The sequence below is a fragment of the Amphiura filiformis genome, chromosome 19 (assembly GCF_039555335.1).
Source record: "Amphiura filiformis chromosome 19, Afil_fr2py, whole genome shotgun sequence".
In the NCBI taxonomy this organism is placed as follows: Eukaryota; Metazoa; Echinodermata; class Ophiuroidea; order Amphilepidida; family Amphiuridae; genus Amphiura; species Amphiura filiformis.
In genome coordinates, this window is record NC_092646.1 from 1446136 (window position 1) to 1464635 (window position 18500).

An 18500-nucleotide genomic window follows, 5' to 3' on the forward strand; every position below is an offset into this window, starting at 1 on the left:
CAATCAATTAGAAAAAATTAAATCATTTTAAATCAAAATGTTCTGTGTTTTGTACCTACTATAGATACTAGATTTAAAAAAGTTTAAAAAACAATCAATTATTTTTGATGAATCAAAAATCAATCAAGTAGCAAGTGTAGGTGTACACATGTGATGTGATTAAGCAAAATGAGTCGGATGTCGGGGATATTGATTTTGAGATATAACCATATAGTGCTCATTCAACTTCTTACAAGTATTTTATTGTTCTGAGCAACACTAAAATGGACATATCACTGGAACCATATTGTCTAATTATGATGGGGTTTTCAGCAAAATAAAGCTCTGAGAATGGCTCATATAATGAGATTGAAAACAAAATTTTGATTTGGATTGATATCAGACTCATTTTGCTTGATCGCATCACATATGAGTCACATGATAAACTTTACCGCTCCTGTCACATATGTGGTGATGAAACAAGTACGGTATATAGAAGTCGCTATTTTGTTGCGAAGTTTAAAACATTCATTTTACATGTACCAAGTCCAAAAACAAGGTTGGTTTGTCACAGTTAAAAAATCTGTTTCAAGTTTTGTTGCGTCCTAAAACAACGTCTTCCTGCATGTATTTGGTGAAAAGTTGACCAGGAGAAAGAATGCAAATTACGAATGTGGCACAAGTTAATGTTTGTCCATGCGTAAGCCTATGGGAATTGTCATCTGTATCATTATTTAGGGGTATTAAAGGTATACATGTACATTGTGTCAATGCTTTTAATGAAATATTAAGTCCCGGATTAGGCCTATATAATGAAATTATTAGTTTCCCGTCACCCGCCTGCATCACCTTTTCAATTTGACCAAAACTTTCATTATTTTCATAAAAAAGTCAATTATCTTCAAATTGAGATCGAAATAATCAAAATTGAAACTCTCAAAATCTCTGACATCCCATGCTGATCATAATCAGCAGTTTTTTAGTTGTGGGGGTAGAGGATGTGGTAAATAATGGAAATTTAAGGATTGCCTCATCATGTTTCTAGTGATTACAAAAATTGCAAATTTCTTTTCATTTTTATAAAAACAAATTCAAATCTTTTCTCAATCTGTTTGCAAAATGTCTGTAATGATGATCTAAGCATATACCTGTTTTAATGAATAATGATATCATGACCTCAGTCATAGTTCACTGAAAAAAAATGTGACGGGAAACTAATCATTTCATTTCATTAGCCTTTTGAGTTACAGTATTCCGTTGTCATATTCTGGAGCAGAACTGTTTAACTTTTATTGTAAAGTAACCCAGTCCCTGATCATTCCTGACAAGACCAATGAATTCCACATGATCTCTAACTGCTTTATAATATTTTGAGCAACTACAACACCTTGGACCATGTCCATGACCAGTGCAATATGAACTTGAACATGTATTTTTAATGTCTATGAAAGCAACCTCATGAATCTTTTTTGTTCAGTATCTAACACTAACAGTTTGTCTAATTGCAATTGGAAACTAAAATCCATTTCCGTTTAGCCTTTGTAATCCAGCATGTCCAGCTTGATTTGTACAACTTGCTACAATCCCGGGCTACAACCACTGTAATTTTGGCTTGTCCTTCTCGCCAGCGCCCGGTCCACGGTTATTTCCGCGGGTCACTTCCGGGTTCAGTATTAGTATTACCCCAATCAATGGGTGGGCAAATCTAAAAATCGAAATGATCGTGCAAAGGTTCATGACATCTACATGCACACAATCTCATCTGAACAAAACAACACCACGATCAAGGTCTTGTGCATTGTGAAAACATAAAATCCTTACAAAAATGCTGCAAGAAAGAGAATGACAAGAGATTTGTATCCACCGACAACAGCGCTACTACTAGCTGTCAAAACATACGGCGGCCATTGACGGCGCGACGGAGCATGACTGCAACATGCGAGGCCGAGGATGGTTTCCCGTACTGTAATCAAACAATATATTTACCTCTTAACCAGTCGGCGACTTCTTTAGCCGTCCATCGTTGAATCTGCAAATTTGACATTGTGAGAGGTACATCGCTTTCAGTTTCAAAACAAAACCTCTCCTGTTCTGTCGGTCTCAGGGAAATACACTACTTTTGGAATGGAAGTGCACTGCCACTCCATCGAAGTTCATAACAAGAAGTCAACGCACTTTCGCATTCAATCAGCTGTGAAATAGTTTTGCACTGGGCTGACATTTATAAATTGTTTTAAACAGACACGTTCGCGAGGAGGAGGGGTGGAAGAGGAGGAGGGGTGGTGGAGGAGGAGGAGGGGTGGAGGAGGAGGAGGCCTACTCCCTATGATTCCAGAAAAACACGGCACTAATATCTTGGATTAAAAAAATATGATAACTTATTATCCCGTTTTTCTACTTATTAGCCCGTTTTTCCAAATGAAACAGCTAATCCTATTCATAGGAAGATTGGGGCTGAAACTTTTTAAAAAATTGTGGAGCCCGACTGGGGGTCTGTCAGAAATTTTTTCAAAATATAGGTCACAAAGACCCCTTTTCCGTTTTATCACAATTTTTTAAGTTCACCTAGGGAGTGTTCAGAAATACTTTGGTGGGGGGGCTGGTAAAAGGGAGGGGGAGCCAAAAAGTTTTGGACATTAAAGAGGGGGACCAAAAAGTTTAAGGTGGTAGAAAAAGGGGGGGGCAAAATACTTTTCCGTTTTAAAACCCAAAATTTTCGCGCGCTGGCGCCCGCATATACATCTCTATACATCGCTTTTAACATGAGCAATTTGGGGTTTTCAGTGCTTTTGTTTGAAAAAATGATGGCACTTAGTGTACACATGCATATAAAATTAAAGATGATCAGTAACATGCAACATCTGGGTTAGGCTAAGAAATACTGGCACTTTTTATCATAGAATTGTGTATCTCTTCAAAGTAGGCTGCAAACATGATTATGTACCAATCTGATCAAAATACAACTAAATCAAGAAATTTTGATTTCTTTGCACGTAAACTGCACACTTCAGTTTACTATTTCTCATTGCAAAATTATTTTGTACACATAGGCCCATGGGTAGATTACCATAGGGCACAGTGGGCACAGGCCCAGGTGCCACGGTCTTTGATGGCCAAAACTGATACCTGTGCATTTGCGTGACCAAATTAATCTCATATTTGACCATTTTAGCTTTTTGCATAAATTAGTTCCAATTTTAACAATATTTGACCATTCAAGTTTCCATATGGCAAAATTTGTTGCGCGGATCGCGCGCATTTGAGTCACAAATCCAAATTATGCTGCTGTGCCTGAACCTCCAAATAAATCCTCTATTTCATTTATCCCTGTAAAATCAGATAAACACCCTGATTTGGGACAAGTATAAAATGAAAATTTCTTTGTGCTTGTATTCCATGCACAATTGTCCCACCGGGAATGTTGGAATGTTTCAAACATTTTCCTCCCTCAATGACATGTGACCCAGATACCACACCTCTGGAAACAACACTATTAAGTATATATTTGTTATACGATAATGGGGGGGTCAACAAAGTTTATGGTCAAAGAGGGGGTCAAAAGTTTAGCGGTCCATGGAGGGGGGTCAAAAAAGTTTTCGAGCAAAAATTTGAGGAAGACCAGCCCCCCCTACCAAAGTATTAATGAACACTCCCTTATGATTACTAGTGGGGGGGCTGAAAGGTATTCCAGCCCCTGCACATGGAGGGGGCTGAGCCCCCTCAAGCCCCGGTTCCTAAGCCTATGCTAATCCTTTAGACAGTCCTTAGGCCTACTGGCAATGGAAGTCAAATTTTAATAATTTGGTAATTATGCAAGAATTTGGTAATTTGTATCAAGTCTTTAGAATTTGTGACTATTGTAAGAAAACAAAGTTTACCCTTTCCTTCAAATTGTAAAAATATTTAATTTTTTCTTTTATTACCAGTTAGAACTAATTTTATGTTTCATTTGTTGAATTTTTATAGGCCTAGTGCTGTATTTTTCTGGAATCATTCCGGGAATCATTCACTAGACCTAGGCATAGGCCATGACAAGTGCTACGGCGCACAGTGACATCGCCCCGATATCTTCATAGTAGAAATCGCCATGGTAGGTTGAATCCACAGCCACCCATGACCATTTTATTCGGACCTTATGAGATGCATATTATTAGCGAAGTGACCTGACTAAGGCTACTGACATAGACAGGGTAATTGATTTCTCGCTCTGTGAGCAAGCTTGTATACGACATTGCGGTCAATGGTTATACTCTCTCCACTTGAGTGAGTGCCGCTATAGCCTGCTGCGCGCTGTAGTCCATACAAGACCAACGCAATGGGCTATTCCAGATAAAACATGCACCCCCCCTATAGAGGGCAACGGAAATCCAGATTTTTTGGTGGTCTTTGGGGCTCGGAATTCCAGCCTATTCTACTTATGCTGTTCCAAATTCCAGCCTATTTTGCCTATGCTTGGCGCAAAATTTCCAGATTTTTCCACCATTTTGTTAGTCTGAAGGCATAGAGGGTTTTGGAATTCCAGGTTTATTGTGTTTATCCTTGGTTGGATTTCCAGACTTTTTTGCCTCTGGTCAATAAAATAATCCATATTTTTGTCCATTGAGGTGCTGGAATTCCAGATGGTTTTATTAGTAATTTGTCGGGATTTCCAGCCTTTTGTGCAAATAGATATCAGGAATTCCATTCTCTTCCAGGTTAATGCAATTTGTCATTATGTATGTGCATAATGTATGTTGGGGGCGTTTTCTCCCCCCCCCCCCCAAGTTGGTGGTACTAGTAGTTATAATCATCATGATTGACAGCCCAAGTGACCATGACAACCAACATTCTTCAGTTCTTGTTGAGTAAGCCCTAATTATTAGTAGGAAAGAAAAAGAGGGTACACCAACTTGACGGAAAACAAGTCGCAGGGTGGCGAATCAGACCCCTCCCCTGCTCAGTTGACAGATATGTTGTGACACAATTTACAATTTGCATCTCCCTTTTGGCCTATTTTAGACCAAATTGCCGCGCTTTGCGCGCAATCTTAGTAAAACCATTTGAGTGAGTAGATCTGCGACAATCATGTTGCCTTGCCCACAGGACCATCAAAAGGTAAATCCGGCCATATACCAGGTATATGATATACACATTTTAGGCTATTCCAGTTGAAAGACATATACCCTGTATGGAAGACATTACTTCAGTCTCTCACACAGGGGGTGTAGATTCAGTGATGAAGTCACCCCCAAGAAAATGGTTGCCTGAAAATAAGCTGTTTCTTTACTCAATTAATGAGAGTTTCATTGAGTAAAGAAACAGTTTAAAGCAAGTGCACTATCTTAAGTTAATGAAAACAAGTTCACAGAAAGCAAGCACACTTCGTGAGGGGTTTATTTTTGCGGATTTCGCGAATGGAGTTCCATCCACGAAATTAACACCTCGCGAATATATATAATAATGTATTGCAAGTATAGGGCAAAACTAAGCATCACGAAAATAACAATTGCAAAAATGTCTCTGTAACTCCAAATCGCGACAATAACTATACGCGAAAATTACCACTTAAACAGTAATTTAGTAACAGCAGAGAAACTCTCTGGACTGACCTTTCACAAGTTCAACAAAAGTCAATACTATTACGTAATTGTTTGTTCATGGGACATTGCACACATAGTGCACACACACTTCATCCATGCAGTACAAAGTGTTATCTGTTTCCAAATTTACTGTGTGCTTTATTTTAGCAGATTTAGGTAGCTACCGTATTAATAAACTGAGGGAAAATATTATTCTGTGTATTAAAAACAAATTAACCCATCGTGGCTTGGGGTTTTAATAACAGGTTTAATTTCCGGAATTGATTGATTTTCAATGATGGATACAAATTTTAAGTTTAGCATCAGTTTTGTTAATATTTTGTTAAGTTTTATAAAATGTTGCAAATTAAAAAAAAAAAAATTAATAGTATCAAAGGCTACGAAAAAACCCTTCTCTACGGGGCCAACCGACCCGGAATTTGTGTTTTTGAGAATTAAAAAAAAACACATTTATTTTGCTTAAATCATAGAAAATATGTTGGTATTAAAAAATTTTTCAGATTTTGGTGATATTTTATGGTAATTTCAAGATAGCCTCTCTCTAGAAATACAAGTACAAAAAACACCCGACCCTATACTTGAAGTTGAAAGGTCCGCCCGTAGAATAGGGTGGGTTTTTTTTTGTCGCCAAAAATACAATAAATAACATGACACCAAAACAGAAATTTTGACAATAATAGTTTTTTTCTGATCATTTTAATGTAAATTTTGACCAAAGTATCAGCAAATTATGATATAGCGAGATTACACATGTATAATTTGAAATTTGAAAGAGGGACTCAATATAAAATTTGAAAGAGGGACTCTAAATATACATTTAAAAATCCAAAAGCATAAATCAAGAAGTGCATATTACTGGTATTATACTATTATTAAAAATGATTTATATTAAATGATGCTCCCCGTCTAAAAAAATCCGGACATTGAGTTTTTTTTACATGTTTTGCATTTGGAAAATGTTCCATTACAAACCAAATGTCAGACGAATTTGTCTCTATGGATTGTCTGAGTTGATAACATCTGAGGGATAGGCCTATATGAATCCAATATCGTACTAGCTAAAACTACTGTTCTTTGAATGGAACAAAATGCAGATGTTCAATCGAAATACATGTGAAGATGAGCTCATCTTCTCTGATGTTATGCAAAATATGGTAATATCAAATATCATCCATTTTATTGTTTTATTATTTTATTATTCACGGGATGTGATTAATTAGCATATTATAAATTTGATGAGGAATTTAAATATTTATATGCCATTGGGTTTTGTGTAGGGATGGAGGAAAAAACTTTGATTGATAATGTCATTAAAATATTAAGATACCCTGCATCTCGTTTCTACTACTCATTATAATTATCATTAAAGTTTTGCTTTTGTAAAGCCTACAATGTTCTTTATAGCACATCTAAAATTCTCCTGCATGCTGAGTGAACATAAAAGGTTGAATAACACATGGAGATTAAAAAAACGTAAGTAAACAAAATCAAACGAAACTGGTAATTTGCACAACCTAAACCACAGAGCAGTACATGTATTAAACAGAACAAGATCTTGTTCATGGTTGTTTGTTTAACCATGGATATTAATTATGCTCTTCAAACACATTAAAGGTTCCATGACTTGGCAAACAAAGTTATACACACTTGTGTTTATAATACATGCAGAGTCACTCCAGGCTGTTTTGGATGGGGGGGGGGTCTGCTTGATCAGCAAAAGAGATATTTCTCCCATCTTCTGGTATTACAGTAAAGCTATCATTTGCTGCATATTTTGCTCAAATTTGCACTTCTTACATGATTGTAATTGCCCAATGCTATCTGAAATACCATGTAAAGGACTAAGCCTCCAAAGTAAAATTTAGAGGTTTTATAATAAAACTGGGATCCCCAAAGCTCCACAGTTAAGCGGCTAAGTCGGTTTTTTACTTTTTACCTCATTATTTTCGCTTAGTTAAAACTGAGACTAGTAAACCTGAGACTGTTGGTTTACTAGTCTCAGGTTAAAATGATCAGAAGACCCCTTGACAGTAGACTATGCCATAGTCGAATTTTATTTAAAAATATGTTATTATTAGTCATGATGAACCCATTTCGTTGAATACAAAATTATACTGATGTTTATTAAAATTAAAGTATTCAATAGTAAGAGTTAAAAATATCAGATAATTAGTGACAATAAAAGTAAACTGAATGCAACATTATCTTGCATAATTATAATGGCTCACTTTAATACTGAACAATTCTGATTTTGGAAGTTCCAGTTTATTGATAGCGAACCCCGAAAATCCTGGAAGCTAACAGAGGGAGTGCGGTGACTGAAAAGATCAGATACAGATGTGAAAATCTATCAGTTGCACACAAATCAATATAAATCATAGTTTTATGCTTAAATGTAATGGCCAGAGTATGCAAAATGGGCAAGTGGACTACGGAGAAGTCTACCTTGACAGATAAAGTATTACTAGTACCGTAGCAGTAATATTATGTAATCATAGTAAATTTTGACAAAAAAGAAGAACAAAATTAAAATTTTACCAAAATCGTACATTATGTCTTTTATAATCTCCAAAATAGGAAAGATAAATGGTCTATGGTAAAACCAAATTTATCGAACGTAATCAAAACAATAAAATTATTATTTGGCCAAAACAACAACAACAACTCTGTCCCTGCCCCTTTGAGGATTCTGATTTTCGCCAGCTAAGAGCTGGCTATCTAATCGGAGATCGTCTTTGTTTGCTAAAGAGATTACGGGGTACTAGCATTGGTTTGAATTATTTTGCGGAACTTTTTATGGTGAAAATATATATGTAAGACCTGTTATTCGATTTGTAAGAAAAAGAAAGTATGCTTTGCCGTTTCAACGAATGAAAACGAGTGAGAATTTCAAAAGTTATGGTTTGAAGGAAATATAACATTAAAAGTTATATATATGCCAGGCCTATAATAATTTCCACAACATATCAACGAAAGAAAATGATAGTATCCTTGTTATCAGGCGTTCTTAGATTTACATTTGCAGACCTCCTGGAGATCAACACAGCATGAGATGTGAGTGTATTGATAATAACATGATTAAAACCTTTATGGACCTAAAAGTCAAAGTAAAAATATCCTATATCCTGTATCGTTTTATGGATAAAAATGACTCAAAATGTCATTTATGAAATAATTGATATCTTAAACATCAGTTTTGTCTTTTCAACAGGAAAAATTCGATGTAATTTCAAGGCCTATTTTTGATATGGGTACAATTGATATACATGTAGGCCTATTGAACAATATCAGTCTTTATACATTTTATAATGTGCTATGTATAAATTGCGAATTAATATATAAATTAATATAAAATTAATGTGCATGTATAAGGCAAGTAGGATGGCAGTTTTAGCCAATTAACTAAAAACTGCAGTGTATTTCTTTATATTAATAATGAGCTAAGGGTGGCCTAAAAGGCAGAAAAGACAAAAAGACAGAACAATTTGGAGTAATTAATTAAAGAGTTGACATGAAGTTATAGGAGTTAATGTTTGGTTTTTCTGTGTGCATGTTCTTATCATTGATGGTTTGGAGCAGGCGGCGAATGGCATGATAGAGCCGGCAGCTTGTGAAACGGCCCGGCCGTATGGCATTTTCCAAATACTCGGCTAGTTTTGTGGGGTTCATTATCGAACCCCCATGGTTTTAGCTTGTATTTATATTATTTATTAACATATAGGCCTATTTGTTTGTGAAATTTCAAGCGTTTTAAATTTTAAAAATAATCCCATTCAATTACACGGTTGACGATGAAAATGCAATGCGACCACCACCTGGTTTGGTGGACTGTCATCCCGGACTGTCATGGAACATGATAGATCATAAAAAAGAGTGATCCTAAAAATGCCTTCCACCTAAACTAATTACAAGACCTCTTCTGCATTGAAGCTGGCTTCCCCTTTTAAAGGGAATTTGTATCTTCTTCTTTTATTTCTTGCATAAAAGTGGAAAATTAAAGTTAACATATTGGCAATACAATTTGCTTCCTCCTCTTAATGATCAATTTTGCATTGTAGAAAAAATAAAAATGAAAAAGTTCTCCCCTTTTTAAGTTTTTTTCTGTCAGTGTCGTTTTTAGCTGTGGGCCTACTATGGAGTGCAGCCTGTAGTGTAGAGGTGTATCTTACTGACTTGCTTTTAATACTGACTTTCTAACCTTTTATAATTTTATAATATATAGTTACCCCTTTGGCTCTAAAATCATAATTGCAAGACTCTGAATTTGTAAAGCTATGTAGACCCTACCGAATACTGGCCACTCGTCCTTTATTCGTATTTAAATAAAAGTCTCCCCTCCATAAAGTACCACGGGGCAATTCGCAAAATAATACCATAACACATGTGATATGCTGAGGAAGCCTGATTAGCAGTGATTACCTTTTTAAAATAGCTAAGTGGGAGGGTTTTCAATGAAATATTTTTTCATGTCAGTGAAATGATGCCATTTGCCCCCACATCTCATATGCACAGTTTATCCCTTACATACCCTGTGTCTTGAATAGCTATATAGCCCAACCCTGTGGTTAAGAGGCTAGGAAATAATTCCTAATATCTCATACCCTAGTTTGTTTGCCTTTATCTAATCTTGCCCCACATGACAACTTACTATTTAGCCCTTAAACCCAGCAAAGAGTCTGCTCAGTGTAGGAATTTTTTAGCCTTTTTTTTATAAATATGTTTGCAATTGGCTTATAGCCATCACATGCTGACAATGCACATAACTGATTGGTTAATCAAACTAGCAAGTCATGGTCAGGCCTAATCACAAAGTAAACATATCATCTGTAAATAAAACTATGCAGCAGGCGACTTACTTCAGAAAAGGTTCAATATAACTACATTGCATAAAACTAAGTCCATTATCTATAGTTAATTGGTCAAATGTTTATTGACTCTTGTAATAACCCATGTGTACGTGTAGTAACCTGTATAATATTAGTGTTCATAAAAGCAGGACTATGAGACAAATATCCCTGACCCTGACAAAAACTAGCAAGAGCAAATGGCTGTGTAATTTGTTTACTTTAGTAATAAGGCATCTTGCATACATGTACAATTTTCATTTTATTTTATTTATTTTATTTTATTTATTAGACTTTATACTTCGTAGTTTATAGCCAACTTTGTTTCCTGGAGGTGGCTTAATAAAAATTCCTTTAAAAACGGAATGGGGCGCCCAATGTGAGCTTGGTTGTGATGTATTGAATTTCATGGTGTTTAGATTTGGTATTATTATCTCATGAAACCCGGTGACACCTCATTATAGAAATCAGACCTGTTGATAGGTTGTAAGAGGGATAGCCTTTTCCAGTCACGAATTGGGCCAGAAAGTTTTGCTACTTTGCAACGCAATAAAAACCCTAAATGCAAAATGAGATCCTGTAGTGTAAGTGGCTTCGAGGTGGCTTAAAAAACTAAATGCAAAATGTGGTTTAAAAAAAAAAGTCAAGAGTCAAGACACATGCAGTATCATTATTAAGCCTCATATCACTTATTTATTGTCGAATAAGTGCAGAGTAGGTTAGATATGAATATTAAATGTTAGACCAAAGTAGCTCAAAGTATATGTACTGTACACCTGATCCGTGAACTTATCTTTTTTAAAGACAAATTCTTGTTTGTGTAAAAACTGAAGCATCATAATGTGTAAAAGAATATTTGAATATTAACTGTACATCATATATAGCGATTCGTGATACCCAATCATGCTTCAGTTTATGTGGTTTAGGAAGCAGAGAATTTATTTCAATTTTATATACGCCAAAATATTTTCTGAACTAGAAACGTCGCGGTTTTCGACGCAAAGCGTCGAATGGGATGCCTCCACCATGGGGCGATTTAAATGTGTACAAATCCATTTTTAGTAATTTGACCACAGATGACCCTTGGGTGACCCTGGATGACCCCAAAATGACATGCCAAAAATTTGGCTCTAAATGTTGACTGTACCCACCAAGTTTCATACCCATACGACCAATTTTATTAATTTGACCTTAGATGGCCCCTGGGTGACCCCGAAATGACCATCCAAAAATTTGGCTCTAAATGTTGAATGTACCTACCAAGTTTCATGCCCATATGGCAATTTTTAGTAATTTGAACTCAGATGACCCCTGGGTGACCTTGGATGACCCTGAAATGACCTTCCAAAATTGGCTCCAAATGTTGACTGTACCCACCAAGTTTCATGCCCATACGATCAATTTTATTTATTTGACCGTAGATGACCCCTGGGTGACCTCAGATGACCCCGAAATGACCTTCCAAAAATTTGGCTCTAAATGTTGACAGTACCTACCAAGTTTCATGCCCATACGACCAATTTTATCAATTTGACCTTAGATGACCCCTGCGTGACCCCGGATGACCCCAACATGACCTTCCAAAAAATTGACTCTAAATGTTGATTGTACCCACCAAGTTTCATGCCCATAAGACAATATTTAGTAATTTGACCTTAGATGACCCTTGGGTGACCCCGGATGACCCCGAAATGACCTTCCAAAAATTTGGCTCTAAATGTTGACTGTATCCACCAAATTTCATGCCTATACGACAGTTTTTAGTAATTTGACCTCAAATGACCTTTGACCTCAGTATATGACCTTGAACCTCACCCAAAAAAAAGTATCCAGAGTTTTTGACCATGACCCACCTATGCTGAAAATCTGAAGTCAATCCGCCCATCCATGCCCGAGATACAGCATCCGGACAGAAGCACATACGACAGTTTTGAGTAATTTGACCTCAAATGACCTTTGACCTCAGTATATGACCTTGAACCTAACCCAAAAAAAAGTATCCAGAGTTTTTGACCATGACCCACCTATCCTGAAAATCTGAAGTCAATCCGCCCATCCATGCCCGAGATACAGCATCCGGACGGAAGCACGGAAGCATGGAAGCTCGGAAACTCGGAAGCTCGGACATTGCAAAAACAGTATGCCTCGCGGTGGAGGCATAATAATAAAAATTAACACTGAATTGATGGCGGAAATTTTATGTAAAATTTACGTAAGTCCCCACTAAAGATTACTGTTTCGTCTTTATGGGAATTTAATCTTTTAATATCTGAAAGAACTTTGGGGACCTACGTGGACTACGAATCCAGACCGTCTTACAAGAAATATGGTAGGCTAGGCTCCCTACCTTGCAGGGCATGTGCATGCACGAAATGAATTGTGTATGTATCATAGGCCCCTCGTATTGTTTGTATGCGCCTGAGAATTCAACAATATTAATAGGCCTAATGGTAGCTCTACACATTAATGTTTTTAAGCAGATAAAATTCCAAAATATGGTACATGATGCAGTCATGTCTACAGTGGAATTCACCACGACCTTTGCAGGACTTAAACCCCATTAAAAGCTATTAAACCAAGATAACACTCATTGAAAACAGCTCAACTGATTAAATCATATCTTCTCTGGTTAAATACACACAACATATGTTTCTGCTTTACATGTACAATGGAGCAATGAGCTGGTATTATAGTTTCAGTTGGGTGAACGATTATAAAGCGAACGCTAGAGAACGATTCTGTGTGGGCTTTTGTTTACGAAATGAGACAATACTCTGCTTATTGTTAACCAGCGTTCTTGAAAATGAGAAGCATGGTGGTTTGCAGACTTAACACGGGTTGGAAATAATTTCTTCATATTTTTTGGTGTTATCTGTCGTTTACATATCCTTCCTAAAACACCAAAGTACAAATATTTCCAAACATCTAAATTAGCTAAAAATTTAGGACATGTTACAAAACTATATTTTCTAGAATTGGCCGGTTATTTTCACACACCGACGTTAACTAGGCAATTACCCATACTTCTAACGTACGCTATTTGTAGAGGTTACGCGTCAATGGTAAGAGCACTGTGTATTGTGTATAGGAAAATGGACAGTAACTGCAGTATGACGTTTTCTGTCTTTGCTTGTCACGTGGTATGTTGAAGTAATGAAGTAATTGAAGTTGTGATTATATGTTCAAATTTTCAAGATGGCCCCAACAAGTCAGTTGGCCGAGCGGTAAACAGGGTACAGGCGCTGGTAATATGTCGATACTGTATACATGATAGCGGTGCAGCGTGGGTTCGAGCCCCACCTCTGCCGAACTAAATTTCCTTTTTTTTTAAATTTCATATTATGTTAGGGAAATGTGGCTGGGGGAATTTATGTATGACGAAGAGTGGTGTGGGTTGATAGGTTCATCCCCTGCAATGGTGATCCCCAGCCCGACTTGGGTCTTCACTCTTCATTCTAGCTTGTGCGAAAGATTTTGTTTTATAGGCCTATTTGTTTAAAACAGCATCACACTCGCTACCACAGCCCACACCCCCACACACAACGCATGCGCATCACAGTATAGACATATGATATCCCTATTATCATTGATTAAATATTTTGAGCTCAAAATGTAGAAATATACACTTTGAGCTCATCTTATAATAATAGCTATAACAGGGCAAGGAAAGAACTAGGTCAATTACTTGATTCATGTCGTATTTTATTCATAGGCTACATGTCGTATGTATACGGACGTTGAAACTTTATAAAGTAACAGTCCCCAACGAATTTAGATATGAGCTCTTTGATGTCCACTCCCCAATCAGGGAATTCCCTTTTAACAAAGGAGCACCTGCGTAGTACAAGGTACTGCAGCAAGGTTGCACTCGTTCTACTTGATGTGGCTTCATGTATTTATCATGCAGCCTATTATAAATATATCTATTTCATTCAAATACAGGTATGTATTTAATATAAAAACAACATTTGAGGCTTTAGGTATTTTAGTCTCAGCTCAAACAAAAGTAAGAAAGTTTGAATTCTTATGTACCGTAAACGTTCGCCTAATGGCGCACATGGCTCCTTTGCCTTGGGGGTAAATTTCATGTACAAAGAGAGAGCTACCTCCTCTAAAAATCACAACAAGAATTAAGGGTGTGTGCATGCCCTTATTTGCTGGTGGGAATTTTGTGGGAGGGCGCTTTAAGTTTGTGTCTAAAATACCAGTTATATCAAAGGGGCCATGGCCATAGCGCCATAGGCGAATGTTCTACGGACTTCCATTGACAATACAACAATATTCGTGTTGTAAAGTAAGGTAAAAAGATCTAGGCCTCAAGAAAGAAAGAACAGGAATAAATAAAGAATAATTAAGGACATAAAGAAAGAATTTTGCCCGAATGATTTTTAGAAAGAGCTGAAGCAAGAAACTGAGTTTCACAATACAATCCTTTTATAGTTCGAAATGTGTGCTGCCGACAGAGTATGCGTCCCTTTGTGTGGTTCAGTTCATGGACCTGAAGACCCGGTTTAACAAGAATGTTAAAATTATGTTACGCCAATCAAACATTTTTTTAGGCCTAATATAGAAACTAGTAGGCCTACACACCACATATTGTTATTGAAAACCTGTAAGGAGAACAGCAACCCTTCACAAAAGAGAAGCTTAATTTTAGTGGTTACCTAGGATACCAACACCAGTGGCGTGCGCAAAGGGACAGGGGATGTGCCCCCCTTTGTCAAAAAAGTTCGGGGAAATAATGCACCCAATCGGGGGAAACTGGGGAATTAGTTATTAAATTTTAAAACAGTCAGAGAATCGAGACCCCTGAACCAGACTTTGAAAACCTGCGTACGTTACTGCCAGGCCCGTACGCAGGATTTTTTTTGGGGGGTGCTGATTTTGATAAAGTGGACTTTTTTCCAAAGGGGGGGCGATTTTGTGAAATGTGGACTTTTCCCCCCAAATTTGGACCTTTTTTGACCAAAAAACCATAAAAAACCTGATTTTTGCTTCAATTTTGGGACTTTTTGTATACTTTTGCAAATTTGGGGGGGTGCAGTCGCACCCCCGCACCCCCTGCGTACGGGCCTGGTTACTGCCAAACACACGCCTTGGTGGTGGGCCTATATTAGGCCTATACATGTAAAACATCATAGATGACTTGGAATAAATGCAGATAAAGCAAATATAATGTAACCTTTACAACAATAAACACCTATACACGCCTAAAATAACTCTAAAAACCCTAACATGGAATTCAAGACTTTTTGGTAGTCAATTGAAAAATTCCAACTTATTTGTGTAATTTTAGATACCCTCTATAGAGGGCGATGGAATTCCAGATTTTTTTGGTAAGTCAATTGAAAATTCCAACTTTTTTTTGATAATTTTTAAAAACCCTCTATACCCCTCCATGGAATTCCAGACTTTTTTGCTAGTCAATTGAAAAATGCCAACATTTTATTTGGGTATCTTTAGAAACCCTCTATAGAGGGCAACGGAATTCCAGATTTTTTTTGGTAAGTCAATTGAAAATTCCAACTTTTTTTGACAATTTTAAAAACCCTCTATACCCTCCATGGATTTCCAGATTTTACATGCACTAAACAGGGCCGGAAATCCAGGTTTCTTCCTCAAGTATGCTTTGGAATTCCAGACATTTTAGAAAAAAAACATTTTGCCCTCTATAGGGGGGGTGCATGTTTTATCTGGAATAGCCCAATATAAAATTGAGAGTCTTGGTCAAATTTTGAGTTCAAAGCGCACGGCCAATTTTCAAAGCGCACGCTAACGACTATAATATCTGTTCAACACGTATTTTTCAAGTGTATGAGACCACATCTGGTTTCTTGAGAAAAATTCATTTACGGAGATATTCATCATTTTCTAACTCAGTATCCGAAGATTTTCGTCTGATATCAAAATCGTGCATAGCAATTCACGTGTATCGATCCCGTGTATTCATTTTAATGTCACTGCTGCACCAAATAATTATTAGCCAGGCGATGTCGGTGTGCGGCGGGCCTGCTACCTGCAGCACACCGGGCTAATAATTATTTGGTGCAGAAGAGGACACTAAAATGAATACACGGGATCGATACACGTGAATTGCTATGCATGATTTTGATATCAGACGAAAATCTTCTGATACCGGGTTAGAAAATGATGAATATCTCCCGTCATGATTTTTTTCTCAAGAAACCAGATTTGGTCTCATAAACTTGGAAATACGTGTTGAACAGATATGATAGTCGCTAGAATGCGCTTTGAAAATTGGCCGTGCGCTTTGAACTCAAAATTTGACCATTTTATATTGCGTTGGTCCTGTTATGGACTACAGCGTGCAGCGTGTAGTACAGCTGCACTCACTGTAGGCAGTATAAAAGTCGATGACCATTGACCTCAATGGGGTATACAAGCTTAATCACGCACAACCAAGATCGATTACCCGGCTATTGTAAGTAGCCTTAGTTATGTCCCTCGACTAATTATTAGTTTAAAAGAGCTTTAAAGGTTTGAACCAAATGGCTAATCGTGGCTGTGGATTTAACCTACCATGGCGATTCCTGCCATGAAGATATAGGGTCGAAGACACTGTGTGCAGTGGTACAGTCATTTGGGTTTCAATAGGGGGGGTCAAAGTAGGTCTACAGTTCAATCTGTACTATAGGCGGCCTAAGATAAAACATAATTTGTAAAATGTCAACACTAATAGGCCTAATGTTATTAAGTTTTACACCCGTTTAGCCCCTTTTCCGTGGCGGCGCTACGGGCAATATTTTTCTTGCCCCGCCCCAGTTTGCCCCCCCACTTTTGAGGCAAAACCCGGCCCAAATAACGTTTTAAAATAATTGGACGAGACATGTAGAGTCCATTATTGTAAAAACTCTAGTAGCGAGGACCACTTGGACGTAAAGCATCCAGTGGCGCACACCGACACCGCCTGGCTAATAATTATTTGGTGCAGAAGGGACACTAAAATGAATACACGGGATCGATACACGTGAATTGCTATGCACGATTTTGATATCAGACGAAAATCTTCTGATACCGGGTTAGAAAATGATGAATATCTCCCGTCATGATTTTTTTCTCAAGAAACCAGATTTGGTCTCATAAACTTGGAAATACGTGTTGAACAGATATGATAGTCGCTAGAATGCGCTTTGAAAATTGGCCGTGCGCTTTGAACTCAAAATTTGACCATTTTATATTGCGTTGGTCCTGTTATGGATACAGCGTGCAGCGTGTAGTACAGCTGCACTCACTGTAGGCAGTATAAAAGTCGATGACCATTGACCTCAATGGGGTATACAAGCTTAATCACGCACAACCAAGATCGATTACCCGGCTATTGTAAGTAGCCTTAGTTATGTCCCTCGACTAATTATTAGTTTAAAAGAGCTTTAAAGGTTTGAACCAAATGGCTAATCGTGGCTGTGGATTTAACCTACCATGGCGATTCCTGCCATGAAGATATAGGGTCGAAGACACTGTGTGGCGTAGATTTCTTTTTGACATTGGGGGGGATGGGGTTTGAAAAAATTCTTGAAGTATAGTGAAAGCAGCACCTTTTGGCGACAGAATAAGTTAATGGTACAAATGCGCGCGAATCGCGCGAAAAATTTTGCTATTTTTAAGCTAAACTGATGAAATATGGTGCAAAAGTGGAATAAATGCGCGCGAAGCGCGCGAAAATTTGTACTTTGGGGGCTAAAATGGGCAAATATGAGGTTAATTTGGTCAGAAACTTATATTCAGGCGTCAACATTGGGGGGGGGGGATGATTGTATGGAGCATCCCCCCCTGGCAAAATATTGGGGGGGATAAATCCCCCATCCCCCCCGGGATCTACGCCTATGAAAGCATCCAATATTGAAATTATTATGTTTTTGATCCATATTTTCACCGTGGATTCATCAAAACATAATAATGTGCAAAATTGGTTGATTTGACGCCCCCCCCCCCTCTCGGTTGATATCATCCGCAAAGGACAGTGGCAGACGCGTGTAACCAAATGGTAGGCCTTTTGCTGACCCAATGTAATTTTTTATAAAATTGAATTGAAACTATTTAAATGAAATATCACGATGAGTGTCGGCACCGGGAATTT

At 37.4% G+C, this 18500-nt stretch overlaps 1 protein-coding gene across 8 annotated transcripts in view; it reads right to left on the reverse strand.

Moving 5' to 3' along the window:
- The window catches only part of LOC140140789 (connector enhancer of kinase suppressor of ras 2-like), a 79674-nt gene extending 77525 nt beyond the window's left edge, over nt 1–2149 (reverse strand). For all 8 annotated transcript variants that reach the window (XM_072162539.1, XM_072162541.1, XM_072162542.1 and 5 more), the window contains exon 1: nt 1966–2149. In XM_072162539.1, the coding sequence (XP_072018640.1) occupies nt 1966–2023 (58 nt within the window). In that variant the 5' untranslated portion in view covers nt 2024–2149. The remainder of the gene's footprint in view (nt 1–1965) is intronic.
- Between the last annotated feature and the right edge of the window lie 16351 nt (nt 2150–18500).